The 24,417-nt window shown below is 36.0% G+C and overlaps 1 protein-coding gene across 2 annotated transcripts; it reads right to left on the reverse strand.

Moving 5' to 3' along the window:
* Positions 1 to 11,644: 11,644 nt before the first annotated feature.
* Positions 11,645 to 24,274, reverse strand: LOC131603604 (uncharacterized). Of its 2 annotated transcripts, XM_058875988.1 has the most exons (11): positions 24,137 to 24,274; positions 23,366 to 23,436; positions 23,172 to 23,273; positions 22,655 to 22,909; positions 22,027 to 22,128; positions 17,170 to 17,538; positions 16,497 to 16,592; positions 16,146 to 16,280; positions 14,651 to 14,714; positions 12,470 to 14,520; positions 11,645 to 12,439 (listed from the first exon to the last, which is right to left on the reverse strand). In XM_058875988.1, exons 2-11 carry the CDS (start codon positions 23,414 to 23,416, stop codon positions 11,849 to 11,851), a joined length of 3,816 nt encoding a protein of 1,271 aa, XP_058731971.1. In that variant the 5' UTR covers positions 23,417 to 23,436; positions 24,137 to 24,274; the 3' UTR covers positions 11,645 to 11,848. The 2 variants fall into 2 exon arrangements, with proteins under 2 accessions (XP_058731971.1, XP_058731970.1); XM_058875987.1 differs by having other exon boundaries at positions 11,645 to 14,520.
* Positions 24,275 to 24,417: the final 143 nt, after the last annotated feature.

Here is a 24,417-nt window from a genome sequence, read left to right on the forward strand (position 1 = left end):
ATATATATATATATATATATATATATATATATATATATATATATATATATATATATATATATATATATATATATACTCGATTTGTATTCAATTGAAAGAGAAGATCAAAATTGTTATATCTTGGATTTTAAGTCAAGTTGAAAAAATTATTCAAACTTGTATTCATTGTATTGATCATCAAGTGTGTGGTGACATTCGTTTGTAATAGAAAGTGGTGTGCTTCCTAAGTATTGTAAACAGAAAATGATGTGCTTTCTTGTTTTGTAATAATCATCATAATGTTGATGATTATTGGAAAAATGTCATTTGAATCGGGGTGATTCAAAGTCCACCATAGTTGTTGGTGTTTTTGTAAAATCAAGGAAGTGACATGCTTCTTTGTTGTTGTTAGAAGATTGTAGGAGAAATTTTGGTGTGATGCTTGTACAAATATCTAAAAATAGTGAAAATTTCTCACGGTGTGTGAGTGGACTATATGTATCATTGGTTGATAAGGAGAACTAGTATACATATTTGTGTTCTTTATTTTTTTTTTTTGCATTTAAATTCTGCACTTTACTTTATAAGTTCATCAACATATTTATGAAAAAATAAGAACATAGGAACCATCACTTAAAAACTAAAAAAAAAAAAGAAAATCTAACTCATTTGCACTTTATACTTATAGACTCGCCTCTTAATAAAAAGAAGTCGCCTTCAGTTGATGAATTCACCCCAAGTTGAGGGACTCGCCCCTTAGTAAAAAAAGTCGCATTTAGCTGAGGGATTCAGCCCACGCTAAGGGACTCGCCTCTTAATAAAAAGGTTGTTTTTAGCTGAGAGACTCACCCCAAGACAAGGGACATACCTCACAAGTGGAAGAAGTCTTGAAAATATTTCTACCTTCACAAAGCTCTTGCGCTTGAGGGACTATGGAGTGTTATATTTGTGAGAATCCTAAACAAGGGAGGTTGTGGCATCCACGCCTAAGAGTGATGTCACCTAGGCGACATCCACACAAAACAGGGGGCTCGGCCTAAGGATTGGTGACGTGTAAAACATTGGTGTCTCGCGTTAGTCAGGCGAGTGGAAGTCCACCATGATTCCAGGAAATTATAAAGAAGCTAGCCAGCAAGAATGTTGGATCAAAGCTATGAAGTCTAAATTAGAAGCCTTGACACAAAAAATAAACATGGATCTATATTATCCTCCAAGCAACATTAAACCTATTGGGAGAAAATGGGTTTCGAAGGTTAAACATAAGGCAAATGGAACAATAGAAAAGGTATAGAGTGGTTGCCATAGGGTATAATCAAGTAAAGTGGATTTATTTCTTTGAGACATTCTCACTTGTAGCTAAGATAACTATTGTAAGGTTATTACTTGCACTGGCTTTTATTCATTCATGGCATTTACACCAATTAGATGTAAGTAATTCTTTTTTGCATGGAGATTTACATGAAGAGATGTATATGTCCATACCTCAAGGAGTCACATGTCCAAGTCCAAATCAAGTGTACAACTTGATGAAGTCTCTTTATGGCTTGAAACAAGCCAATAGAAAGCGGTATGAAAAGCTAACAGGATTTCTTACTACACAAAGATATCAATAATCAAGCTCAGACCACTCTTTGTTCACACTTCACAAAGAATCTCATTTTATTGCACTACTGATTTATTTTGATGATGTTATTCTGGCAGGAGATTCCTTAGATGAGATTGAAAGAATCAAGAGTCCACTTGATTATGAATTCAAGTTTAAAGATCTTGGGAAGCTAAAATACTTTCTAGGCGTAGAAGTTGATCGCTTTACCAATGGCATCAGTATTTATCAAAGAAATTATTGCTTGAATTTATTGAAGGATATTGGCTTACTTAGCTTTAAGCTTGTCAAAACTCCACTTGATCCAGCCATCAAAATACACTAAGATACATCAGTACCTTATGAAGATATACTCAGTTACTGAAGACTAGTAGGAAAGCTACTCTACCTCGCCACTACAAGGCCTAACATTGCTTTCTTTACAAAGTAACTGAGTCAATTCCTCACTACACCAACCATAACTCACTATGATGCATCTTGCAGAGTAGTGAAGTTCCTCAAAAATTCACTAGGAAAAGGCTTAATGTACAAAAGAGATTCCACACTGCAACTTCTTAGTTTCACAGATGTTGGTTGGGCATGGTGTTTGGATACTAGGAGATCAACATTAGGTTATTGTTTCTTCATTGATTCACCCTTAGTTTCATGGAGAGCAAAGAAACAACAAACAATTCTAGAAGTTCCTATGAGACAGAATATCTAGCTCTTTCATTTGTTGTATTTGAGCTTCAATGGTTACTCTATTTGATGAAAGATTTAAGGATCCAATGTAGCAAGCCAAATGTTCTCTATTATGACAATCAAAGTGAAATTCATATTGTAGCTAACCCAGTTTTCCATGAGAGGAGTAAGCACTTGGAAATTGATTGTCATTGTGTTAGGGAAAAGCTTCAACAAGGCATTTTCAAACTACTTCCCATCAAGTCTCATGCTCAACTTGTAGATTTTTCTCCAAGGCTCTACCACCTAATACATTCAACGACTTCATATCCAAGCTAAACATGATTGACATCTATCATGCTAAACTTGAGAGAGGGTGTTAAAACTATCAAATACATACATACATGCATGACATGATGTGTGTGTGTGTGTGTGTGTGTGTGAAGGCTCGTGACAGATATGCAACATGTTCATGTATGCTAAGTTGTGCAGTTAGTGAAAGTGTGTGATAAGCTATCATAAGTGAACTATATAGTAGTTATATTGTTAAAGAGTTAGTTAGTAGTTAGCTGCATCTAAAGCTACTATATCATCATTGTAACAAACTCTCGTCAATTCTCTCTTTTTGCTCTCTTCTTCTCTCATTTCATCATATTTGTTGATAACTTCATGATCATGTTAAGGAATAAAATGTTGTTCTTCTCAGAACAGATGTTGGACACGATGTCTAAGACAATGTGTTCAACATCTTATACCAGATTTGACAGATAATAGAAAATAAATCATAAGACAATAAAGAACACAAAAGATTTTCAACCTAGTTCGGTGCAACGTCACCTACGTCTATGGGGCTTCCGACCCAAGAAAGGAAATTCACTCTCAATTGTATTAGTACAAAGTGTCTTAGAATAAAAACCTTTGTTCAATGTCCGTCTTCTTAATACTACATGTGTATTTCTATTCAGGACTCTTTATAGAATTATTCCTCTCTTAATAGTTAGAAAGACAAATTGGCTTACTTTAAACTCTCTCAGTTCAAGACCACTTTTCTAATACACTACCTATGAAGCTTTATTTAGGCTCCCCCTGAATAAGTGACCTCTCTCACTCTCTCAAGAACTCTCCCAAGTGTACTATGATTGAAAATATGGAACAATCAAACACTCACAAATACTTTGTTCTCAAGCTTACATAATTAGTATCTAGGAACAAAGTATTACAACCTACAAAAATAAGACTCAACTAAAACATAATTCTCCTAATGAGTAGATATTTTCTTTTGAGGTTGGAGTCTTCACAAAGGAGATCAAGTCTTTATATAGCCAAAAAAATCGAGCTCCAAAAGCCCATCATGCATTTTGGCTGGACTTTTAAAAAGTACATGTGATTAATCTTCAACAATGATGATTTTCGATCTTGATTGATCACCTTGAATAAATTTGAATTTCTTGACTATTCTTGTTGTATTTGATTCAGATCACATCCTACAAAAACAAACATGATCAATCAAATCTTTATTACAAATTAAGCATTCCACATGCAATCTTGCTAAAATAAGATCTTTTCAAAATCCAAACTCAAGCTAGCACACTTATATCTCTGATATAACAGAAAAAGAAATAAATTTTTAAAAGGACAAGATATACTTTAATTTATCTTGCTCACCAAGTAACAGACCAAGACAGATGTCTCACAGAATGCTGGAACATTTGACATGACATTTGTCCATGTAACAAAATTTTATGAATCTTGAACAAATAAAATAAAATCTTTACTTGATATAAAATATAATTCAAATTTCTCACGCAAAGGGTCCAGAATAAATCTCTTGCAAAAATTGAATCACTCTTTAAATCATCATTAAGAAAGATTGAAGATTTTCTCATTAAGTGCAAATTCAAAATAAATCTCTTCATGGAATGAATCTTCAATTAATATATTTTGATATCCAATATCAACACAATCTTGATTAAACTAAATCTGAAACAAATCTTCCTTTAAGCCATATTCAAATAAATTTTCTTTCAATGCAAATCCAATCGAACCAAATCTTCTTATTTAAACCAAATCTCAATCTCTATAATTAAACCATATCCAAATAAGTCATCTTCAACCTTTATGGATTTAATAAAATCTATTTCCAAACTGATTTGGATTAACAAACTTCTTTCAAAAACAATCTTCTTAAAAACAAACACAATCAAGCTCAAATTTACTCACGAAATCTAGCTAATATATTGAGGCCAGATATTGCCCCTCATGCTGGAACATCTTGTCCGTCATGATGCATCTTCACCGAAATATATCTTGTACTACTCATATTGTTTTACCTAATGCGGTCAATCAAAATGAACAATAAGAAATGTGGTTGAGCCTAACTCAACTCAACAAAACTGGCTTATAGGGTGATGATTGTACCCACGTATAAGGACATGTTCATGTCATGCATTATGGGACTCTTAACACACTCCTCCACACCCAGGATTAGACATCCGAAGCGTGGAAATAATTGGTATGTGATAGCAGATGATCCATCGAATTTTAAACGAGACTCTTAATATCATATTAAAAAATGTTGGGGCTAACTAACCATGCGCAACGATGCACCACCACGAACTATCAAAAAATTGAATCTTGGATATCATAAACATAAATTTAACTTTATTGTAATCTATTTACAGATCTACACATCATGCCTATATGTCAACCTTAGTTTTGATGACAAAAATAAAGCTCAGTTGATTTTTCTTCTATTTATTGTTCCTACATATACTTTATTCAATAGTCTAGCTATTCGCTATACGCTTAAGTTAATTACAAAATACTGAGTTTTAGTTTTATCTCTAAATTTAATTTAAGTACTACTATTTTTTTTTAATAAACTGAAAATTCAATAAATCAAAAGGAAAGGAGAATTACAAAAAATACAGGGGACCAAATCAAAACCCCTTAGGAGAAGAGCCTAAGCCTAGGGATACCTTCATTTTTTGTTTGATGAAAAATTAATAAAAATAATTTCTCCTTTCAATACAGTTAAGTCATGTCTATATCTCAACTTAGCTTTGATGAAAAATAAAAATTACGAAATTTTAGTTATCATTCAGATATCTTATTCAACATTTTAGTCCGTATCTATATTTATAAATTAATTATACTATTATCACGTGTATAACACACTCTTCATCTACGAATATAATTTTTTTTATAAGACTTATCTCATTTATATTTTTTTAAATTGTATATTTTATTAATTATTCTAGTACTATAATTTCTTTTCTTTTTTTCGTTTACACGTGATGTCTATATAATAACCTTAACTTTGATGACATATATAAAATTCTGTTGAATTTTCTTCTATTTTATTACTGTTCGGATGATTTGTTCAACATTCTAGCTGGATCCTATACATGTAAGTTAATTACAATTTAGAGTTTTAGCTTGGTATCTAAATTAAATTTATGTATTACTCCTATGATCTAAAACTATAAAAGTGACTATAATTTTCACACCATGTCTATATTACATATCAACCTTAGCTGTGGTCACATAATTAAAGCTCTATTTAACTTTATGAATTCTTAGGATATATTATATAATTCAACATTTTGTGCCGTACCTATGTGTGAAAATTAATTAAAAGAATATTTTATGTGCGAATCTTAATTTAAATGAAGGTCACTATATTTACCTTTCTAATAAACTTTTTTTGAAAATGTTTTGGACACTTGATCAATAGAGCTATGCTTTAATATGAACTCATATTCCTAATTCCCTTAATGAGCCAGAGAGTTAATGAAAAAAATAAAATAAAACCTAATTTTAAATATTCTTTTTTATTTCATATTTTTTAATACAAGAGGGTCTAGGCCCAATGAAACAAAACAGACTATGGGATTATAATCGACTATTTAACCTCCCACGCCCTCAATTATACATGATACCCCATAGTTACTGCTATTATCTTTATGTTCTTACTAAATCTTTTATGATTTTTTATTGCATTTACCTGATTTTGCGAAGATATATCAAAAAATTTGGTACAAAATCACTCATTTTCAGTAAAAATTTGAAAAAATATCAAAAAAAGTTTAAAATTTTCAATAAACTAAACACTTATTGAAATTTTTTGTAGTGTTAAATTTTTGTTTGTTTTTTATTAAATATGAACTATCGAAATTTTAAAAAAAATTGAAAAATAAGGCAAATACCAGATTTATCAAAATTTTCTATATGTTAAATATTTTTCAAAAAAATAAATAAAAAATTCACACCAAATATTTAAAAATGAACTATCGGAATTTTAGTCTGTTATCGAAAATTTTGAATGAACTACGAATATGAAAATATGTCCATGGGCAACTTGGAAATTCTAAAAATATTGGGGTGGTAAGTAGTCATTATAATCCTAATGTAATAACAAATGCCAACGAGTTCTGCTAAAAAAAACAAACACAATCCTGGTTTAGCCAATTCTTGATTATTTAAAGTAAATTCCATCCAACTCTCATATTGTAGTGTGTAGAAGTAAGACTTATATATATATATATATATATATATATATATATATATATATATATATATATATATATATATATATATATATATATATATATTGAAGAGTAATTCAATATTCAGAAGATGAACATCAGAAGTTCTGATGTGGGCTGATCTTCTGATGGTTACTCAGAAGATAGTGTTGACTAGATGATGTTACCTTCTGAGTCCCATTAGCTTAGCTGTTTAGTAGTAAGGGTACTTTAGTATTTTGTAGTACTGTACTGTTTGTACCTTAAACTTGTTCACTAAGTTTAGTCTGTTAGGGCTTAGGTGGCAATTTTCTTTTGTATAAATAGCCTTGTAGTAGCTATCATTTATTAACAACGCAAGCAGAATATACAATATTATTCTCTCATTAATCTTTGCGTCGTTATTCTCTTTGTCATCATCTTTATTCATTGTGCACCAACAATTGGTATCAGAGCTCCGGTTCCAAACACAGGGAAATACAAGTGAACGTGAGTTTGTGTGACTGTGTGATTGATTTTGTTTCAGGGAAACAAAGTTGTGTTGAATCACATTTTTCTTGGTTGTTTGTGGGTTGGGAAACACTGTGTGAGTGTGAGTGAAATCTGTTTTTGTCTGCACAAGTTTAAAGATGAGTGGAAGCAACTTGAATACCAAACTTCCAGTTCTTGATGGTGAAAACTGGAATAGATGGATGATTCAAATGCGTGTATTATTTGGTGCTCAAGATGTTCTAGATCTTGTCACCGGAGGATATGTTCCAGTTGCAGCGAATGCAACGGAAGAACAAAGAGAAGTGTAGAGAGAAACGAAGAAGAGAGATCAAAAGGCGTTGTTCTTCATCCATCAGTGTGTGGATGTGAATGTGTTTGAGAAGATTGATGATTCTATGACGTCAAAGGGGGCGTGGGATATACTGGTCAGGTGTTACGGTGGTGACGTATCAGTGAAGAAGGTGAAGCTTCAATCCCTGAGAAAGCAATATGAGAATCTCAACATGAAGAACAATGAGAAAGTCTCTGAGTATATCTCTAGAGTGATTTTGATCACTAATGAGATGAAGGCTTGTGGAGAAACCCTTTCTGAACAAGTAATCATAGAGAAGATATTGAGGTCACTTACTCCTCAATTTGATTATATTGTTCTATCTATTGAACATTCTAAAGATCTGGAAACCATGAGAATAGAAGAGTTGCAAAGCAGTTTAGAAGCACAAGAGTTGTGTCTGACTGAGAGAACTTCTGAGAGAGAGAAGTTGAGCAAGCTCTGAAGGCTTCTTTTGTCAAGAAGGACCAGAAGCATAGACGTGGTGATAGATTCTAGAAGGAAGCCTCAACTTCTGATGAAAAGAGATATCAGAAGGGAAAGGATAAGAAGAATGTTCAATGTTACTGTTGCAAACAGTTTGGCCATTTTGCTAGAGACTGTTTGGCAAACAAAGGAAGGAGATCAGAAGAAGCAAATATAGCGAGATGAGGTTCAGATGATGAACCTGTGCTATTGATGGCTTCAGAGCCTGACGAAAGATGTTCGTCAGAGTGGTGGTATATGGACACTGGGTGTTCAAATCACTTGACTGGAAACAAACAATGGCTGATAGATTTTGACACTGAAAGGAGGACAAAAATCAGATGTGCTGATGATAAGTATCTTTATGCAGAAGGTATGGGAATGTCAAAGTCAAAGTGAAGAATGGGAAGAATGTTCTGATCAAAGACGTTTGGTATGTTCCTGGAATCAAAAGCAATCTGATGAGTGTGGGTCAGCTCATTGAAAAAGGTTTCTCAGTTGTTATGAAGAACAACCTCTTGAAGTCGTATGATTCCAATCAGAAGTTGATTATGCAATCTGAACAGGGAAGCAACAGAACATTCAAGGTGAATGTAGAAACAGCTGAAACAGAGTGTCTGAGTGCTGAAGGCTCAGAAGGTGATAGTAAGTTGTGGCACAAGAGGTTAGGGCACTTGAACTATAGAAGCCTGGGGCATCTAAGTTCTAAGAAGCTTGTACGTGGCATTCCTAAGATTGTGAAGCTTGAGAAGTCATGTGAGGTATGCATGAAAGGCAAACAATCCAGATTGCCATTTGTATCAAAAGTTGCTCCAAGAGCAAAGCATGCTCTGGGAGTAGTGCACTTTAATGTGTGTGGACCATTTACAGAACCTTCACTTGGAGGAAATAGGTATTTTGTGTCTTTTGTGGATAAGTTCACAAGAATGACGTGGGTAACACTTATCAAGTTTAAGACTGAGGTGTTCACAGAATTCCAGAAGTTCAAGGTGAAGGCTGAGAAGCAGAGTGGTCAGAAGATAAAGATTCTCAGAACGGATGGTAGAGGTGAGTATAACTCTACAGAATTCCAGAAATTCTGTGATGATAATGGAATTGAGCATGAGGTTACTGCTCCTTATACTCCTCAACACAATGGTCTTGCTGAACGTAGAAACCGTACTTTGCTTGATATGACGAGAAGTATGCTAAAAGAGAAGAAGTTTCCTCATAATCTATGGGGAGAAGCTGTTGCTACTGCAGCATATGTGCTCAACAGGTGTCCAACAAAGAGGCTGAAGGAAATTGTTCCTTTAGAGAAGTGGACTAAGGAGAAGCAGAGTGTTAGTCATCTGAAGGTTTTTGGTTCTGTGTGTTACAAACACGTTCCAGAAGCTAGAAGGAAAGTGATGTTATTGGTGGGGTACCATAGTACAGGTGCGTACAAGCTCTATTGTCCAAAAACTAATAGAGTTGAAGTCAGCAGAGACGTCATTGTGAAAGAATCAGAAGTTTGGGATTGGAGAGAGTCTCAACCAACTTCTGATGTAGAGATAACTTTTGAAGAAAGTCAGAAGATGAGGAATCTTCTGAAGATGAGTCAGATGGTGAATCTGATTCTGATCCAAATTCTGATGATGATCCAGAGTCTGGTGGTAGTCATGATTCTGGAAGAGAAAAATCTGAAGACGTAGGGTCTGGAGGACAAGCTTCTGGAGATGATTATGAAGGTGGTGACTCTGAAGTAACTCAGCGACCACAAAGAGTCAGAACTATACCTAGAAGGTTTGCAGATTATGACATGTCGCAAGACACAAATGTTGACTCATAAGGAGAGGTCATTCAGTGTGCCATGTTAGTAGATTCTGAACCAGTAGGTATTGAAGAAGCGCTCAAGAAGAAAGTCTGCCTGAATGCCATGAAAGAAGAACTTGAGGCTATAGAAAGAAACAAGACTTGGAAGCTGACAGAACTTCCAAAGAAGAAGAAACCATCAACGTCAGATGGGTTTTCAAGGTAAAGCTGAAGCCAGATGGATCAGTTGGTAAACACAAAGCGAGGCTAGTGGCAAGAGGTTTTCTTCATAAACCTGGGCTAGATTACTTTGAGGTGTTTGCTCCTGTAGCTAGACATGAAACAATCAGACTGGTGATTGCTTTAGCTGCAAACAGAGGTTGGTCCTTGTTGCATCTGGATGTAAAGTCTGCATTTTTGAACGGTCCATTACAAGAGGAGGTATACGTGTCACAACCCCCTAGCTTTGTGAAAAAGAATCGGGAAGGGATGGTGTACAAATTACATAAAGCTATGTATGGATTGAAGCAAGCACCCAGAGCTTGGAATTTGAAAATTGATTCATTTTTCAAGAAGCAACGGTTTCAGAAGTGTGAGATGGAATATGGAGTTTATGTGCAACATTCTGGAAGTAATATGATTATGTTGTGTCTGTATGTTGATGACATATTGCTTACAGGGAGTTGTCCAGAAGATCTGATGAAGTTCAAGAAGGTACTGATGGATGAGTTTGAGATTACAGACTTTGGGAAAATGTCATATTTTCTAGGGATGGAGATTCTGTACTCAGAAGATGATATCATTCTGCATCAACTGAAGTATGAGTTAGAACTTCTGAAGAAATTCAAGCTGGAGAATTGCAAAGCTGCTGTTACACCGTCAGAAACGAATCAGAAGTTGGACTCTGACTCTGAAGGTGAAGATGTTGATGCTACGATCTTCAAACAGCTGGTGGGTTCTCTGAGGTATTTGTGTAATACCAGGCCTGATATATGCTATGCAGTTGGATTGGTTAGTAGGTTCATGAGTAAACCTAAGTGGTCTCATTACCAAGCTGCTGTCAGAATCTTGAAGTATGTCAAGGGAACTCTGAAGTTTGGCATATTGTTTCCTTCTGGGAGAAAGGAAGAATCAGAATTATTGAGTTATTCTGACTCTGATTGGTGTGGAGACAGAGTTGATAGAAGGAGTACTTCTGGATATTTGTTTATGTTTCTGGAAGGTCCCATTTCTTGGAGTTCCAAGAAGCAAGCTGTTGTTGCTCTATCAACCTGTGAAGCTGAGTACAACGCAGACGCTGTAGCTGCATGTCAAGCTGTGTGGCTTCTGAAAAAAGGTGTTTTCGGAAGTGCATCTCCGAAAACACCCCCCATTTGGTGTTTTCAGAGATGCACTTCCGAAGTCTGAGAATTTAAAAAAAAATACTTCGAAAATGCATTTCCGAAGCAGGGGTAAAGTGGGGTTTTCGCTGGGAGTGACCCCCATAGGGAGATGGATAAAGAAATTTTCATTATAAATGCAATCGGATTCTACACCAAATTAATACTGCTTTTAACAGTTATCTGGTTTTATGTTAAAGTAGTTTTTCAAAACGGAATGTAATTCAGTTTGTAAATCATAAACACCCCATGGCCACATTATTCTGTTACTAAAAACACCGGATAATTTCATCCAAAAAAAACACCAGATAATTAGAAGAAATACTCTATTAAAACATATTAAAACTTAAATTATATAATGTTTTTTTGGGAGCCATGCAAATAGTAGTCATAATAAAACATTTAAATGATATGATATAGTCATTTCTGGAAAGCATGACCTGAAGCTTCTTTCATAACATCACCTCCATGTGAGGATAATACTACCTTGAACCATATAATAACATTGGATATACATGCATAATACTACAGTTGTTAGATAACACAGTAAAGGATAACATAGTTTACAACAAAAGGATTTGGTAACCTATTAAAGTACAGTCAGAGATTATATCCCGAAACCAGCAACAAAAATAAGAGTTTATCTTCTCTGAAAATTATTATTGAACTGGGAATATTGTTGTTGTGGATCAACTCCGGGACAACTTTGCAAGCTCGGAGATGAGAATGAAGAGCTCACTGATGATTGCTGCCCTGGTTGCCCTGGCGTGGACTTAACTCCTGTATCAAAGTGAAATGAGAAATCACTTTGTGAAAAACTGGAAGATCCAAAATCTGGCAACGTTGATATACCGTCTCTTCCAGTATGACAGTTGGAAGGTTCCTGGTTACCTCCTTGAGTTCCTAAATTTTCTTCTACTGGAAGCACACCTGTAAGGGTCTTAAATGCAAATTCTAGGCATGGGTCTGACCAAGTATTCATAAAAGACTCGCAGAACTGTAATTCAGTATTGTTATGGTTTAAGGTTTGAGTTTCAAAACCCGGTGGTTTATCCAATGTACCAAATTCACCCTCAGCCACCTGGTCATTTTTCTTTAATGGCTCAGTTTCAAAACCCGGTGGTTGATCCAATGTACCAAATTCACCCTCAGCCACCTGGTCATTTTTCTTTAATGGCTCAGTTTCAAAACCCGGTGGTTGATCCAATGTACCAAATTCACCCTCAGCCACCTGGTCATTTTTCTTTAATGGCTCAGCAACCTGGTCATTTTTCTTTAATGGCTCTTCTTGTATTTGCGAGTATGCATTGGTTCTAGAATGATCCAGAAGTTGGGTCGTGTTTTCAGCTTCAACAAATGGAGGTTCTCCAAACAAATTCCTTATCATTTCACTTTCATAACTATGAGATTCTCCGGTGGTAGTCATCAACACAGGTTCCAAATTCCTTATTATGTTGCCTTCATGACTCTGAAATTCTCCGTTGGTAAACTTAGGCACATTTTTGTCAGATGTGGAGCTAGTCCTCAACTCAGGTTGCCTAGGCAGAAGCTCTGAAGACTCTCCATCCATATTTTTGACAGATGTGGAGCTAGTCATCAACTCTGGTTGCCCGAGCAGTGGCTTTGAAGACTGGCCAGCCATATTATGCTCTTTCTTGGTTGGGGATGGGTTTGGATTGTCATGAATTTTTCCATTAATGCTGGTTGTTACTCTCCCATGCAACTCATTATTTGCCCCGTCACCAACACCAGGAGACGGTACTTTAAAAATTTCTGCAGCAGAATCATCAGGCAAAGCACCAGTAAGAGTCTTGAATGCAAATTCTAGGCATGGGTCTGACCAAGATTCACTGAACGGCAAGGTGGGCTCTGGCTTTGATCTATCATCACTAATATTTTCAGCTTCAGCTTTCTCCAATTGTTGTTCCTTGTGAACAGTTTGGTCATCAGATGATTTACCACTCTTTCTTGATGATTTTTCTAGCATTTCTGTTTTCAAACTGTCAGATGCATGACGAGTAAGCTTGGCTTCTTCCCCAGCATGGAGATGGTCTGATGCTACATTAGTTAAAAGTACAGTTGCAGCGGATTCTTCTTTGCTTGATTTTTTACTTGAATATTCAAGAGCTTTATCAGAAGGTTTGGCCTCGGGTTCAATGCCAGCAAGTCGCTTTGACAACCGCATAGGGGGGACTTTGACCTCTTTCTTTCTTTTGGATTTGTTTGACTGCACTGATGCATTTTTGTCCCTGCCTCTTGTAACATTATTGCTTTGACTATCCTTGCTTCCTCCGGTAACGTTGTCAATCAATGTTTTTTGAATATCAGTTTCATGTACAGTGTTAGGTCCATTATCAACTGAATTGTTTTGATTTTGAATATCAGTTTCATGTACAGTAGTGGGTCCATTGTCAACTGAATTGTTTTGATTTTGAATATCAGTTTCATGTACTGTAGTGGATCCATTATCAACTGAATTGTTTTGACTGTCCTTGCTTCTTCCCGTGCCAGTGTCAAACGTAGGTTTTTGAATATCAGTTTCAGGGGCTGTACACGGTCCATTATCAACAGAATTATCAACTGGTGGTAACACAGGTCCATTATCAACAGAATTATCAACTGGTGGTAACACACCCGTGAGGGTATTGATTGCATAATCCAAGCATGGATCAGACCAAGAGTAGTGGAATGCAAAGGACAGCTGAGGTTCTGATTTCTCGTCATCCACTTCAAGTGTTTCCAGTTGATTGTCTGCAACAGGTAGGACTAAAGGAGATTTTCTTCTTTTATTTCGTGACTCTCCATTTAATGGTGAATGATCTGGCCCACCCTCACCTTGCTGCAATTCAGCTGTGACTTCTTTAGACCTTTTGCTTTCAGATCCAGCCAATCGTTTTGAAGCCCGACAAGGAATGTGGGGCTCTTTCTTCTTACTAAATTTGTTTGAGTTGGTCCGAGATTCAGGCTTATTATCTTCAGAAAGAGTGGTTCTCAAATTCATTGCCTTTGGTTGCTCAATTTCTGGGACACCATTGAGATGCTGAGATGATTTATTTTCCATGTCAGCAGCTAGAGTGGTTCTGTTTTTTCTTAAGTTTCTTTTTGGAACTATAGGAGTCTGATTATTGATCACATTGTCAGCCAACTTAACAGGATCAGCCCCAGCCAGTCGCCGTGAACCCCGATGGCCGACTTTCAAGGATTCACCTGAGGTATCTGGAGCAACTGTCCTTCCAGATGACACATTCACGTCTTGCCCTTTCATTAAGTTGTTAACATCTGGCAATTCTAAGCTTTCAGCTGGTTCTTTGACTGCAATAAAAAATTGAAATACATAGAAGTGAGTATTAAGTATAAATGGCATATTCTTCATCCCTAAGTTGGTTGAGCTCGAAGAAATTAACCAGTCACTAAAATATATTTCATTTATGAGTTTTCTTACCGGCAGAAATCTTCTGCCTTGGTGTAGACTGCTTGGGTTTCTGTCTTTTGGCAGCAGGTGTTGGCTAATTTGAACAGAAGCATAACAAGAAAAATGAAATTATTCACAGTTGTAATTCTAAAATGCAAGCATGGAACATTATTGATCAGAAGATCCACATTATATAGCATGCTTGTGTTTGAGTTAACTAATACCAATGAAAATCTGTAAAGCATATTATTCAGTTTGGCATATCTTAATAAAAAAAGATTCATATCATCCTTGAATTTTAGTCTCAAGTCCGGTGTAACTGAAGAATCCCTAGATTTTTCAGACTAAATTGCATCAGAGGTCCTTTATCTTAATTTTTTATATCATTGTAGTTCTTTTATCTTTTTTTTCATGTTAAGTTGGTCAATTCTTCATGTAAGTTGTTGGCCTTATTTGTTTAAAAACCTCAACGAAATTGGATTGAATCTCATGACATTCCATGTTTGTTACCAAAAGTCTTACTTGAACATTCATATAAGTAAATTACATTTCAATCCATCAAAATAACATCCAAGTTGAATGAAAATAATAGCTACAACCCCAAAACCATCAAAGTAACATCAATATAACATGATCTTTTTTAGTTTTATATAAGATTGTGGTCTCTTTGTTGTCATGTACACAAATATGAACCAAAAGTGGATGGGAAATGAAGGTTGGTCCAACAGTGTATACGTTTTCAACATAAATAACTAACATGGCTAGTGAAAATAAAAAATAAAGGACTAAATTGATACAAAAAAACTACTTCCTGTGTTTCTTAATACTTGTCATTTTTGGACATTGGGTTACCAAGGATTAGCCTGTTTGATAAAATTGTTCCTATTATATACCCTCCTCTTTCACTTCTCCACTTCATCAATTTAACATATATCCTCATTAAAATCCCAAAAAAAAAGTGAGTTTTTCAATAAAAATAATCTGCCCCCTTAACTTTTTCCAACAGCCAATTGCGAACTATAAATACTGGTATATAATCCTAACTTGAATTGTTTTTTCCGGAATCATTATGCATGAGTGATAGTATAGGTGATTATAAATTCTTTTGGATTAAAGTAGCACTCCCAATTTTTTTTCATGTTTAGCCATAGACTCCTCCCCCTTTATAACTTAACTACTCATGTGCCCGTGTTGTGCTCATGTACTAGAGAGAAGATAATTCAGTGCCCTTTAAATTTATATTTACGGCCACCATGTGTCATTAAATTATCATTTTATGGAAAATGTGAAAGATGATTAACGAGAGATAAGGGTATAATTGTCAAAATGTAACCTTAAACTATCAAAATGACAAGTTAAAAGGAACGCAAATTTTTTTTAAAAACCGCAAGTATTAGGGAATGGAGGGAGAACGATAAAAGACCCTGGTGCAAATTTGTCAATCTTTCAACAGTTGGAGTTATAAATTCATAACTAATATGACTTGATAAATGCAGCAATAAAGAGATATACAAAGAAGTCTTACAGTTGAGTTGTCTTCATCTTGATTTTGTCTTCTACTTGGTTTAATAGCACATTTGTTTATATCTCCAGATTCAATATAACGCAGTACATCCTTCTTGGAATAGAATACATATCCACTCGCTGGATCAATATATAACTGTTGGAAGTGCAATCCGATCATAATTTGTTTAAGCATCAAAACTTTATAAAATTGTAACTATAACAGATGATACTATAAACCACACGTCATTTGCAACTCACACTATATTAGGTAAATATCCATTTTATTTAATTTCTCAATAAAGACCTCCTTTTTAGAAGAAAGAGGACAGTAAATCATGAACTTCAGCAAAAATAAAAAGAAATTTCATACCCAATCTTTCCTTATGCCATTTCTGTTCTTCCTAATCTTTGCTTCTTTAATCCATCCTGGGGGTAGATCCTCTTCAGCGGACTTCTCGCCCGCAACCTAGAGTATAGCAAAACTACAAAAATTACATACTTGAAAACAAACTTATGAAGACAACCAGCAACTTCTAATAATAGTTAAAGGATCATTTACAACAATCAATATATGAAATCTATCAAATGTTATATACAAACTTTCTGCTCATTTTTTCCATAAAAATACAGATGCATTAGAATTGCACAAATAGCGCACAACCAAAGTAAACAAAAATCACCATACATGCTAAAATTTCAGTGACACGAGCACATAAATGGGAGGCCTTAAGCTGATGGCCATTTTCTTTAAGGACGGCATTTTATGGGAGGTCGCCTTAATGTTTTAACCTATAACACTTTTGTAATTATGTTTGTACTAAGCAAGTTATTTTCATGACGTGATCCTTTCTTCACAACAAATCCAGTAAACAAAATGCCTGTCATTAAATTGCAAGGTGATTATGGCTCCGTGCCAGACACAATTATAAACTTCTAATTATGAGATGTCATAGAATATGATAATGAACAATGATAAGAAAGGATCTGCCTAGTTGATGGTGAAGTTCATTAATAACTAACTGAAAAATGATAAATGTACAAACATTGTTTGGAGAGTGCATGCTAGTGAATCTCTCTCCGTCCTTGCTTCCAGAATCCATGTTGATGTATTCTTCTTCCTCCTTGCTTGGAGAATGCATGTCAATACATTTCTCTTCCTCTTCACTTGGAGAATGTTGGTTATTGTTAGTGCGTTTCTGCTTCTCTTTGTTTAGAGAATGCTTGTCAATGCATTTCTCCTCCTTGTTTGGAGAATGTTTGTCAGTGCATTTCTCCTCCTCCTTGCTTGGAGAATGCTTGCTAGTGCCTTTCTTCTTCTTTGAAGAGCAGTTGCTGGCCTTTGTAGTTTCAAGATGTCGTAGTACCTCGGGTTTGGAGTAGAATTTATGCGTATTCAATGGATCAATGAAGCACTGAAACAAGACAACAGTTTTATTGTGAGTGGTAAGTTACATTATAATGCTCACAAATACATAACATTCTCATCCAAAAAACTTAAAGAGTGACTTTTACTTTGCTCTTTTCAACAATAACCAGCATGTAACTGATTATTGAAGACAATAAGTACTAAACAGCACAAAACTATCATGTAGTAATTAATAAGCATGAAGAGTTGGTCCAACATTAAATCAAGAGAAAAAAAATCACCAAGTAGTAAATATCACATGTTCACATCTATTGAGGAGTGTAGCTTCTATCATTGAATACAAACATTGCAAACTAATGTGAGCAGGGTCTCAAAGATATGGCCCAAAATCTAGCTCACCCATTTTGGACAACTGCTCCCAAGCCATACACATGGGAAGAACAAAATACAATTAATAACAGTACACTACTATAAGGTACAGTCGGGAACATTATTATGAATAAAATTTTAGATTTCCATAATAGAAGTTTTCTACAGACAACTGTACACAAAATTTAGTCATGATTCAAGGCCAAAAACTTAAAAACTGTAGATTTAAAAGGTCAGTGATAGGAACCCAAAATTAAGAGATAAAACAAAAGTATTATTAATGATTAAAAGAAACTATTACAGAGATTGAAGCCCTATAATCCCAGAGCAAAGCTCCTCAAATGAAGAAGGAATTCCCCATTTGCCCAACCCTAAGGTTCTAACTGAACAATGATCAAAAGATACCTCACTATTCTATCCTCCACCCTATATTACAACTCACTCTCTCTCTCTCTCTCTCTCTCTCTCTCTCTCTCTCTCTCTCTCTCTCTCTCTCTCTCTCTCTCTCTCTCTCTCTCTCTCTCGTAACTAACTTTCCCCTCCAAGTGGGCCTCCAGACAGTTTGGGCCTATAAATCCATATAAGGTACCTAACTCACTCTCTTTACCATATATAACCTCACAAATACTTTTTTATTACATAATAATCCTTTCCTTCCTTATCCCTCATATTTGGGTCTCTATCAATACTCCCCCCTTCAAAACAACCTTGTCCTCAAGGTTGGGAGTGTCAATTACTCTTCTTGCTGCTAGGAGACCCTTCAGTTCTCTTGAGGAACACATAGGAATCAAGCCATTGAAGACGCTGAGGCCATACATCAATTGGATCCAAATGCTTGAGGACCAAAACTTCCCTCTATCATATACCAACATAAGCAGCACCCAAATGCTTTTGAGCCAAATCTTCCCTCTGTCATATACAAAATTAAGCAAATCATAGATTGAAAGAGGATTTCTCAAGCAGTATTGATAATCAACTCTAGTCCTAAAAGCATTGAATTTCTCTGTGTCCCATAGTCTTCCCATTGTTGATGAATTTAATGTTGTAGTTGCAAACATCATAGCGTTAGAGGTAGCATAGCCCTTTTCCATCCCAAGAAATGTGATCACAAGTAAAACAGCCCTTGCAACAATTTGCATAAGAACCCTCTTGGTGCAATAGTAGTTAAGAATTAAATCCTTGTCCCCAGGATCCCATTGCTTGAAGCTAGAGAAGCTACTTCCAAACAACCAAGCCAGATAAACAATTTTACATTTGTAGTCATTTTCTTCCCAATGTAGAGGATTTAACATGTCATCAATCACAACCACTGTAGGAAAACTCCCCCTGTAAATAAGAAACATAAATTTGATTTGGAACCAAATAGGAGCTGACATGTCTCGGATGCTGAAACTGAGCAGCAGCTGCACCAACATGCTTGAAGACCAAATATCATTTTCTATACTCCAATTGCAGTTCTTTTGTTGAAAGGTACAGATGTGGATTATTAGCTCAAGAATTAACATTTGCTTGCTTACTTGTGATGGTCCTGTTGTAGTGTCCAACTTGTGGTATCTAGCATCAATTCGAATTATCCAAGTCTTTCCTCTATCAAAAACCAAATTCAGCTGACTGTATAATGTGGGGAAATGAATCCCACAACATTCATGAACACTAACCTCAATAGGAATGGATTCCCCTGGGTCCCAATGCTTAATCACAATTAATGAATGCCAAAAAATCATTCCAAAAGCAGACTCGGTCTCCATCAGTGCCTTCCAAAATGCAAGATCATCTAGTTTTGCAAAAATTTGAGCAAAGAAACAGTGTGTCCAAGAAACATGCTCGATGTGCATAAACGGCCCAACCAAAGCAGTTGCACACAAATCATTTCTATCAACAAAATATCTTAAACACAGTGGCACCAGCAACCTCATACTCTTAAAGCATTTAAAAACATCAACACAAATCTTCACAACACATCCATGTGTCACATTTTCATTTAGTAACACAGGTGAGTCATCATATTGCATTTTTACTAAGTAGTCAAAAGCTTCCACATACCTCTCTTGTTGATGAAAATTTAACTGGGACTCCCCAGAGTTTGGAAGGGTTGGTGGCCCCGTATCTGGCGGCTTTGCCGGTGGCGGTGGGAACCTGGTCGAGCAACAAATATGACGCCGCTGCTTATGTTGCAATCTTCGCACATCACACGTGACTCCCCCAAAAGTAGTAATAGAGCAATTTCCTTTAATAGTCACGTGGTGAATCTGTTTGACCCACATAGTAATCAAGCTTTGCGTCCCTTTACCTCTCTCTTTTGGGGCTACTTCTTGTAGATCATATATTCTAGCCCAAGTGTTAAAAACTTCCCTCAACAAACTATAGTCATTTTGGGCTTTGCCAATTGGTTGCAGAGTTAATAAATCCACCACATAGTTTACCCATACTGCACTCACTTTAGTGATTTGGGTCTGACCCATTATACCCAAAATTAACAACAGGCCCACCTCATTAAATCCACTCCAACTTCTAGAAGCCTTATCCAATAAACTAACATTAATTTGACCTTGACCCATTTGGTCTAAAATCACACCCATATTAGAGATTGTCCATTTTGCCCCTATTTTCTCTAGCATCTTCCCAACAACAACGAGACGTCCCTGTTTAGTATCATACGACGCCGTTGAGATTCGATTGTTCCCCATCGTGTCCTGTGGTTTTGGTGGCGGTGGAAAAACCATAGCTCGCCGTGGAAGTCCTTTAACAGGTTGCCCAAAGTCTGGAGGCTCAACCTTAACGTCCGACGGAGGTGTAGCTGCAACCGACTTATGTGCTATATGTGGCTCTCCGACAACCACACCTAAGGTGGTCCACGACGGTTCTGGTTGAGGAGGGACAGTCGCCTGCGGATCTCCAATCAATGGTGACGCATCTGGCGGTTTTGATGGTGGGACCGGCCGTGAACGTGTTGATGTGAGTGGTCCAGTGTCTGGCGGTCTCGGAAGCGGTAAACGGAGGAACGAATTCTTGACTGGTGGTTCCGGCTCGGGGGAAATAGTTCTCGGTGAAGTGACCAGCAGTGGCTTTGGCGAAAGTGGAAGGTTATGCGATTGCTTCTCCGAAATCTCTATCGCACACTTCAAATCAGAATAGAGAGTTTGATCTTCAAACCCATTACCCTCTCCCTCTGGATCTACTCCGTTTCTCTTCTTCTCAGGTGCGATGACCTCACCTTCTTCTGTTAGTTGTTCCTCAATAGCACCGCCACCATAGTTCCTCTTTCCGAATCTGCTCACCAAAGCTATGGCAAATGTTTCCCAATCTGCATCTAGGTTCTCCAAACACCATGACTGGAACCACAACATAGATACCCCTTCCATTCTCATGAATGCCCACTGCACCTTGTCGGCGGGATAAATTTCCTGCTCATAAAAGAATCTTTCTGCTGTAACGATCCACCCCATGGGGTCTTCACCCACAAATTCTGGCAGCCCTTCATTGACGAAATCGTATGACTCCTCCGTCTCCCTCCAACACTGGCTCTCCGTCGATAATCCGGTAGGTCGGACCATTGATAGGAACCCAAAATTAAGAGATAAAACAAAAGTATTATTAATGATTAAAAGAAACTATTACAGAGATTGAAGCCCTATAATCCCAGAGCAAAGCTCCTCAAATGAAGAAGGAATTCCCCATTTGCCCAACCCTAAGGTTCTAACTGAACAATGATCAAAAGATACCTCACTATTCTATCCTCCACCCTATATTACAACTCACTCTCTCTCTCTCTCTCTCTCTCTCTCTCTCTCTCTCTCTCTCTCTCTCTCTCTCTCTCTCTCTCTCTCTCGTAACTAACTTTCCCCTCCAAGTGGGCCTCCAGACAGTTTGGGCCTATAAATCCATATAAGGTACCTAACTCACTCTCTTTACCATATATAACCTCACAAATACTTTTTTATTACATAATAATCCTTTCCTTCCTTATCCCTCATATTTGGGTCTCTATCAGTCAGATATACATTAGTGAAATGGTTGCTTTCTGACTGACAACAAGCTTGTATTTAAGGAAGGAATGATAAAAACAGCTAACTACAGAAAACTGGAAAAAAGTTGGTCTAATTAAAGTTTCAAATGGTCAACAACAATTATATCAAACAACTGAATAAAATAATCTATTAACCACCTTATATGTAGATCCCTTGGCCGGACCACTTTTTCGGGTTTGAACTTGAATATCCCATCCATCAGGCAACCATTCAGGACGTTCATTAGCTTTCTCTGTAGTCTGAAATTGTTGTACATCAACAAAGTGACAAGTGTGAATGACATTTGCCAATTAAGAGAAGAAAACAAAAATTCTTCAAAATTTATCAAATGTTATTTACAAACTTTCTGCTCATATTTTTCCGTAAACTACAGATGCATTATCGGACTACTAGCGCACAACCCAAGTAAAGAAAAGTCATAAAACACGCTAAAATTTCAATGAAACTGGCACATAAACTTGAGGCCTTAAGCTGAGATGGCCATTTTTTTAAGAGCTCTCATTTTATATGTTTTAATCTATAACATTTTCATAATTATGTGTGTACTTGAAAGTTATTTTCATGACGCGATCCTGTCTTCACAACAAATCCAGTAAATGAAAACACCCGCCATAAAATTCTAGAGTGATTATGGCTTTGTGCCAGACACAATTATAAACTTCTTATTATGAGATGTCATAGAATATGATAATGAACAAGAAAGGATCTGCCAATTTGATGGTGAAGTTCATTAATAACTAACTGAAAAAGAATAGAGATACAAACATTGTTTGGAGAGTGTATGCTAGTGAATTTCTCTTCCTCTTTACTTAAAGAATGTTGGTTACTGTTAGTGCGCTTCTGCTTCTTTTTGTTTGGAGAATGTTTGTCAATACATTTCTCCTCCTCCTTGCTTGTAGAATGCTTGTCAGTGCCTTTCTTCTTCTTGGAAGAGCCGTTGCTGTCCTTTGTAGTTTCAAGATGTCGCAGTACCTCAGGTTTGGAGTAGAATTTATGTATATTCAATGGATCAACGTAGCACTGAAACAAGACAACAGTTTTATGGTGAGTGGTAAGTTACATTATAATGTCTACATATACATAACATTTTCATCCAAAACATTTCAAAGAAGTAACTTTTACTTTGTCATTTACAACAATAATCAATATGTAACTAATTATTGAAGAGAATAGGCACTAAACAGAACAACACTGTCATGGAAACCGGAAAGAAGTTGGTCTAATTGAAGTCGCTAATGGTCAACAACAACAATCATATCAAACAAAACAGTCTATTAACCACCTTATATGCAGATCCCACAGCCGGACCACTTTTTCGGGTTCGGACTTCAATATTCCAGCCATCAGGCAACCATTCAGGACGCTCATTAGCTTCCTCTGCAGTCTGAAATTATCGTACATCAATAAAGTGACTAGTATGAAAAACATTAGCCAAGTAAAAGAAGAAAACAAAAAGTCTTCAAAATTTATACTCACCTCTTGTTTAGAATTGCGTTTTGTACCACTGGTTTCGCCCGATTTTCCCATTTTGATATAGGCAGGCTATGCTGCCAAATACAAAACAAAGGTTTAAACAATCAAACCCTCAAACATCTCCTTTGTTTCGCTATTCCAATAATCCACTCCCTCTTTTACAAAACATGCATTCTAACTTGTGCTCATAAGCAAAAGTCGATAAGCAAAAATTACATGCAACAAACAAACAATGAAGAAAAACATCTATACATCAAACAAGATTCCACTTCCATGACCAATTTACATTCTCTCTACCATACCCGGTTACAAAACAAACAAACACATTAAAAAAACTAGGGTCAACTTAGTCAAAATAGTAAAGAAATTCAACACTCTATGAACTAGATTTCCTCACCATGATTGAAGATGAATCAATCCAATCTCTTTCATAAAACCAGAAAAAATCAAAAGCAATAAAAAACTTCTCCGAGCAACAAAAGATCACAACGAAAATAAATTATTAAATAAAATAATAAATCATAAACAGAAATGAATCTAGAGAAACAGTAAACAAATGCATGGATTCAAACTCAAATCTCATTCAACCTCATCAATCTACTTCATCATTTACTTTCCCAAACAAATCAAAACCATAATGAAAAAACAACATCAACAATAATTGAAGGCTACAACAGTGTTAATCAGCAGAAAAAAAAATCAAAAAATCATAAAGTATTAACAGTTTAGCAGAAAATAATCTAGAAATTAGGTGATCGATGAGCGAGTAGTTACCCTAATTCAGCAGTGTTTTCATGGTGGAAGAAATGAATTTCAGGATCGGTTTTGAGAGAGAAGGAAAAGTGTGAGCAGTAGGAAGATTAGTCTTCGATTTGATTATTACTATACTGTGAGTATTTATTTATTTATTTATTTTATTTATTTATTTATTTAGTTATTTATTTAGTACGCCTAAATGTTTTCTCTGTGATTCCACGAATGGGGTATTAACCCACGTGTTTAGTTTAGATTGAAATGAAACACTGCATGGTGATTATTACTTTTTTGCCCTTAAT

The sequence above is a fragment of the Vicia villosa genome, linkage group LG5 (genome assembly GCF_029867415.1).
Source record: "Vicia villosa cultivar HV-30 ecotype Madison, WI linkage group LG5, Vvil1.0, whole genome shotgun sequence".
Taxonomy (NCBI): Eukaryota; Viridiplantae; Streptophyta; class Magnoliopsida; order Fabales; family Fabaceae; genus Vicia; species Vicia villosa.

Excerpts from the sequence above, each read along its gene's own strand:
- LOC131603604 (XM_058875987.1), bottom strand. The coding sequence starts at position 23,416 with ATGGGAAAATCGGGCGAAACCAGTGGTACAAAACGCAATTCTAAACAA. Across the intron at positions 23,274-23,365 it reads AACGCAATTCTAAACAAGAG|ACTGCAGAGGAAGCTAATGA; the intron begins GTGAGTATAAAT and ends CGATAATTTCAG. Across the intron at positions 16,281-16,496 it reads ATGGCATAAGGAAAGATTGG|TTATATATTGATCCAGCGAG; the intron begins GTATGAAATTTC and ends CACTTCCAACAG.